The sequence below is a fragment of the Alligator mississippiensis genome, chromosome 3 (genome assembly GCF_030867095.1).
Source record: "Alligator mississippiensis isolate rAllMis1 chromosome 3, rAllMis1, whole genome shotgun sequence".
NCBI classification, from domain to species: domain Eukaryota; kingdom Metazoa; phylum Chordata; order Crocodylia; family Alligatoridae; genus Alligator; species Alligator mississippiensis.
In genome coordinates this window covers 175,505,369-175,511,082 of record NC_081826.1, presented here as the reverse complement: position 1 = coordinate 175,511,082, position 5,714 = coordinate 175,505,369, and the positions used below count along the sequence as shown (strand labels likewise).

Sequence of the window (5,714 nt, the reverse complement as noted above, 5' to 3'; positions counted from 1 at the left end):
AGGCTGTTTCCCCTAATGATCGCTGTTTTCTTTTGGCTACATGCATAACCCCTCCTCAGCCCTGACGTTATGCACTTGCAGTGTACTTGCACTAGGGTATGAGTGTGTATGTAACATGCAAAATAATTTACATTGCAGGTATGCAGCTAGCAGCTTTCCTACCGAGGGACCCGGTCTTGGCCTTCTAAATTGCCTGGCTAGTCCCATTGAAATGAAGGCCTTATTCAGGTGAGTAAAATAACCAGAATCCCTAGCAAATACGTTAGAATTTCTAAGTTGTTCAGAGAGGGAATCTGTGTGGAAACTGGGCTGAAATTCTTTATGGTGAAGAGGAGCAGAGAAAGCCTAGAAACAAATTTTGAATTTATCTGGGCCTAGCTTGCAGGACCAGGACATGCATTTTCATTACACACAGGGTATACTTTCATTTTGTAATGAGCAGGTTACATCGACTTTTGCGCATAACCAGAGTCAGTCCAACTCAAAAGAAGAGAGAGGCATTTTTTTGTTCTTGCAGTTTTGTGTTATACCGCATGTGTGCTATTTCCACTGAAATTGCAAGTCTGTTGAGTTAGGTGAGTGCAAGTTAAAATACTGTATGCCCCATGCATACCCTTTGCCACTGGAAAGGATATGTAGAACCAGTAGACTAAAAATAAATAGTATGTGAAGGGGAAAATCATTTGATTCTTATCTCATTTTTGAATTCTCAGGGGGTTTTTTGAAAATGATGCAGGGGACCTAGGAAAATAGATAAATTGTCCCAAGTAAGCTAATAGGGTTAAACTTTGAGGGCTACAATGCTCCAGGAGATGTGCTTGGTTTGGGATGATCTCTTTTTTGGTGGATGAGATGTCAAAGGAGCTTTTGTGACCTGAAGAAGGATCTCTCTCAGCTGTAGAGCGGGTCCAACAAAAACTAAAAGGCAGAAACAACAACGACAAGAAGGTAGAACTGGATCATGAGAGACCAGAATCACTAGCTACCCCCTGCCGGCCCTACCCTTCCTGAAGGAAACAGAAGAGTAGATTCTGGTGGAGAGATTTTTCTCTCTTACCCCATTTTCTATGGGAAAACAAGAATTTAGGAGCTCTCTCTACTGCCTGGCAAGGTTTTCTGTAGAACAACCATAGTCTTGGCAGCATAGGACTGTCATGTGGGGCCTGCTGCAACACTTTAAAAATAATATAAATATATATGATGTTTGTATCCCCCGAGACTCGGAGCCATTTGTCCTCTGTGCTCGGAGGGAACAACTATAGGCCAAGAAATACTCCAGGCTTCGGTCCCAGTCGTTTATTCCTGGAAGTGGGAGCTCGTTCTCCTCGGAATCCGTGCGGCTGTAGCGTGTGGGGGCGCGTTTGAGGCAGCCAGCGGCGGAGACAAGCCCGCGTTCAAGGAGAGGAGGCCCCGAGGGCCCTGCCACGGGGATACGGGAGTCATTATTTACAACCTCGGCGCTTCAGCCGAGAGAGGCAATAAATTACTGGGTGGGAGGCAGCAGCAGAGCCGCGGGAGCCTGCAGTTCAGGGCGCGCCGGGCTGGGGCGGGGGCGCGGCCCCGGGCTGGGCGAGGAGGTAGCGGACCACCGGCAGGTGCCCGTGCTCCCGGGCCAGGTCCAGGGGCAGGCCCCATCGGTCGGCCAGGTCCAGGCGGGCCCCGGCGCGGTGCAGCGCCACCAGCGTGTCCAGGAAGCCTTCTCGGGCCGCATCGTGCGCAGGGCGGGAGCCGGTGGCGGGGTCCGGCCGGTTGGGGTCCGCTCCGCTCCGCAGCAGCAGCTCCACCAGGGGCGTGTGGCCCAGCTTCACCACCTGCGGGCACAGAGCGGCCGTCAGCAGGCGGCACCCCCCCCCCCCACGCGTGCGCATGGGGTCCCCTCAGAGCCTCCCTTGCTGGGACCCACGACCCGGAGCCGCAGGACCCGAGTGGGGGCTGCAGGGGTCGGGGCACCAAAATCCGGACGCTCGTAGGGAAGATCCCGCCTGCCTCCAATCTCTGCCCTGACTGTCCTGCGGGCAGGGACTGGGGCTGTGCCGCATGTCGTGGCCTTCCACCCCACTTGGAAACCGCGGAGATCGCCACCTGCCTCCGCGGCTCCCTGCCCTACGGCCCGAGCTCAGCTCAGCTCGGCCCGATCCCCAGGGAAGCGCGGGCCCTTCGCTCTACCCCGCACTAGCCCCAGCTGCTTTGACTCCGAAGCGTTTACTTTGAACACGAACTCCTGACAAGTACAGAGCATAAGGCATGCAGAATCCCTCACCCCCCAATGACACAACACATACATGCTTAAAACATCTGGGCTAACCTTCAAACTTGAGAGGTTAGAGACTTGTTGCTTTTTAAGGTGACCGTGTCCTAGGCGTCTTGGCCAGGAGCCTGCCCATTGCAGCCCCGATCAGCAGGCGAGACCAACGCACCCTGCCCCGCCTGCGGCCCCTCGGTCCTGCCCCGCACTGAGGGGCTCCCGCGGGCCCCACAGGGAAGCCCCATTTCGTTTGCCTCCTGTCTCGCTTCTATCTAGCTGGGCTCAGTACACGCTTTGTGCAGAAATCACTCTCGACCTGTCCCTCGAAGGGCAGATCGCTTGTAATGAAAGGGCAGCCTGAAACACGAGCTCGAGTGGTGGGTTTGAGTCATCAATTCAGTCTAAGGACAATAGATTATTAAAAGTAAAACTGCTTTCAAAGATCGCAGTCCTGTTTTTAATCGATCTCGAAGTTTTCTGCCCCGGGCTAGATGCCTTGCCTGTTCAGTACTTTCCGCTTTGGCGCCGGACCTGGATGATCGCTGCCTCTTGCGGAGCAGTCACATAGAAACCAGGACATTTTTTGCAGGGCTTGGAGCGCGGGATCTGCCAGCGCCGAGACAGGCGCAGTTTCTCCCGCATGGAGCCCGTTCGCACAGGCAGAGCTCTGCGTGCAGCTACTGGACGCCGGGGTTTGCTGGGTCAGGTCTCCTACCTACCCCCCACAAAGCACTTCTCCTGGCCTGGAAACCGAAGCCCCTGCTCCTCTCCCGTGCCCCGGGGGCTGCAGGGCTCCGATCCCAGCTCACTTGGTTTTTAAATTGCATTGCAAACCGCGGCTGTCTTTTCCACGCGGTGGATCGCGCGTCTCTTCCCCCCGAGAGCTGGAGCCGCTGTCACCCCCTCGCCCTGGACCGAGAGCAACGCGGACCGCGACCGGAGCTGGCTGAGCAGCGATCGCTGCCTCCTTCCGAGAGAATCAGCGGCGCAGGGTGGGGCACCGGCTGCGGCATGGGGGCTCCTGCCTCCCGGATCCCGAGTGGAGTCGTTGGGGACAGCTCTCCCGCCGCGGCCCCTACCTGGATCGGGGTCCGGCCGTAGGCATTGAGGCCGTTGGGGTCCAACCCTTGCGCCAGCAGCTCCCTCACCTTGGCCAGGTTGCCTTGGGCCGCGGCAGAGGCCAGCTCGTGCCCCAGGTCCATGCCCCTGCGCTGGCCCATTCCTCACATCGAGGGGGGGCTGGAGCAGGAGGACTCCTCTTCTGGGCGCCCCCCCGGCCACTTGTGCCAGGCTTCCTCGGGGCCAGCCCGCCTCGGTTCACCCTACACTGCCAAGCTGCGGCAGCCCCAGCCCCAGCCCCAGCCCCCGGCTTGTTTTTCCTGAGCAGCCGAAGCCGCCCCGCCCGCGCCCGAGCCCCGCCCTCGCTGCAACCCAGCGCCTGTTCGGAATCGCCCGCCTCTGTGACGTCACAGAGAAGGGGAACAGCTGGGGACTCAGGAGTACCAGCGCATGCGCCGTGGAGCGTGCTCCACTCCCCTCCCCCCGCCGCTCAGCGCGGTCACGAAGGGGGTGGAAGATTTGCGCTGGAACGGCTGGAGCCCGGTGCCTCCCCCCGGCCCAGCGCCGGGCGGGGCAGGCCTGGGCGCTGCACTGCTCTTGTCTGCTTGCCTGCCACACAGGCAGCTCTGCTCCTGGGCCGGGCTTAATCGCGCCTTGACAGCCCCAAGCCCGGGGAGAACACCCTCGGAGAGGCTTTATTTAAAGCAACGGTTCTGGGAATGGGCCGGCGGAGTCTGGCACTGGCTGGGCTCTTATCTCGTTGGCCCTAGGGGACGAAGGATGCCAAGTGCACCCTCAACAAGGTTGCGGATGACATGAAGCTGGAGTGGGGGGGAGGAACAGATCTGCTGGAGGGTAGGGCTAGGATTCACAAAGACCTACACAAATTGGAGGATTGGGCCAAGAGATATCTCATGAGGTTGAATAAGGACAAGTGCAAAGTCTTAGGAGGGAACAATCCCATGCACCTGGCTAAGCAGTAGCTCTGCAGAAAAGGACCTGGGGGTTACAGTGGACAATAAGATGAATATGAGCCAGCAGTGAGCCCTTATTGCCAAGAAGGCTAACAGCACACTGGGTTGTGTTGGTAGGTATGTTGCCAGCAGATCAAGGGAACTGATTATTCCTCTATTCAGCACTGGTGAGGCTATATCTGGAGAGAGTCCAGCAGAGGGCAACAAAAATGGTGAGGGGGTTCAGGTACATGACTTATGAGGAAAGACTGAGGGGTGTTCAAAAGAGGATGGAGCTAGACTGTACTCAAGTGGTGGCAGATAACAAAGAGCAATGGTCTCAAGATGCAGCAAGGGATATTTAGGTTAGATATTAGGAAAAATGTTATCACCAGGAGGATAATAAAGCGCAAAACAGGCTACCAGAGAGGTTGTGGAATCTCCATCCTCGGAGTTTTTTAAGACCTGGCTAGAATGAGATTGTTTGGGATGGTCCTGCTTTGAGTAGTGGGTTGTACTAGATGACCTCCTGAGGTCCCTTCCAACTCTATGCGATTCAAATTCTGGGCCTGGATTAGGACCCTGGAGATCTCAGCTGTGATCTGTATCCTTAGAAAAGCCGGGTCATTGCTCTGTTTCCCCCCTTGGCTTTTTTTCTTCAGGTCCTTTCATGATTGCATCACTTCTGAGTACCTTCCAGAAGTCCACTAAGCAATGCAATGTGTACTTTACCTATAGGTTTTTCCTTCTACTTTTGTCTTGCCAGTTGAGGTGATTGTAGGTGGAAACAATACAATGGGATTCAGTATCAGCTGGGATCTTGTCATAGCAATAATGTCTCTACCTCTCCTCCCAAATTCGTTATTTTAAAAAGCCAGACTAAGAAAGATTTTGAATTTTTTCAATAAATTCAGCTGTTGGAGAATACTCAAGTTTCACTTTCATGTGTCAAGATTTTGTTCACTTCTCAGCCTAGCAGAACATATGGGAGCTTGGCAAGCAGCAAGTTTATTGGCCTAAGGTGATAAAGATAAAGGGAATTCATGTAAATACAATGAAATATGATGGCATAGATATGCTTGTCATGAAAAAGTTGAGACAAGCTTAAGAGCTCTTTTACTGGGAGCTCATAGGGAGGACTTTTTCACTTTTTAAAAAACATATTTTTAAAGGTTCAGTAAGGTTCAAATAAGGTTCAAACAAGTTTCATGAGGTAGCATATATTAGCTGAAAACATTTCTATATGCAGCATTTAAAAGGTAAATATAATGTGTAGCTTTGGAAAGGAAGGCCGGAAAAGCACATTTTAAATATTTTTGTTTAAAAATATTGAAGTGTGGGGGTCAGAGAGAAAGGGAGAGATGGGGAGAGTCAGCAGACAGGGTGAAAGACAGAAAGAGAACACAGTTTAGTTCTGACAGCTAGGACATTCATCAAATGGATTTGTAACCATGGAT

General features: G+C 53.8%; 1 protein-coding gene across 1 annotated transcript; it reads right to left on the bottom strand.

Moving 5' to 3' along the window:
- Window positions 1-1,281: 1,281 nt before the first annotated feature.
- Window positions 1,282-3,600, bottom strand: CDKN2B (cyclin dependent kinase inhibitor 2B). Its single transcript, XM_059724657.1, has 2 exons — window positions 3,325-3,600; window positions 1,282-1,811 (listed from the first exon to the last, which is right to left on the bottom strand). The coding sequence occupies exons 1-2, from the start codon at window positions 3,463-3,465 to the stop codon at window positions 1,527-1,529; spliced, it is 426 nt and encodes a 141-aa protein (XP_059580640.1). The 5' UTR covers window positions 3,466-3,600; the 3' UTR covers window positions 1,282-1,526.
- Window positions 3,601-5,714: the final 2,114 nt, after the last annotated feature.

What these genes read in the sequence shown, in the direction of transcription:
- CDKN2B (XM_059724657.1), bottom strand. Translation starts at nt 3,465, where the DNA reads ATGGGCCAGCGCAGGGGCATGGACCTGGGGCACGAGCTGGCCTCTGCC. An exon ending in ACGGCCGGACCCCGATCCAG is followed by an intron (nt 1,812 to 3,324) that starts GTAGGGGCCGCG and finishes CTGTGCCCGCAG; the next exon opens with GTGGTGAAGCTGGGCCACAC.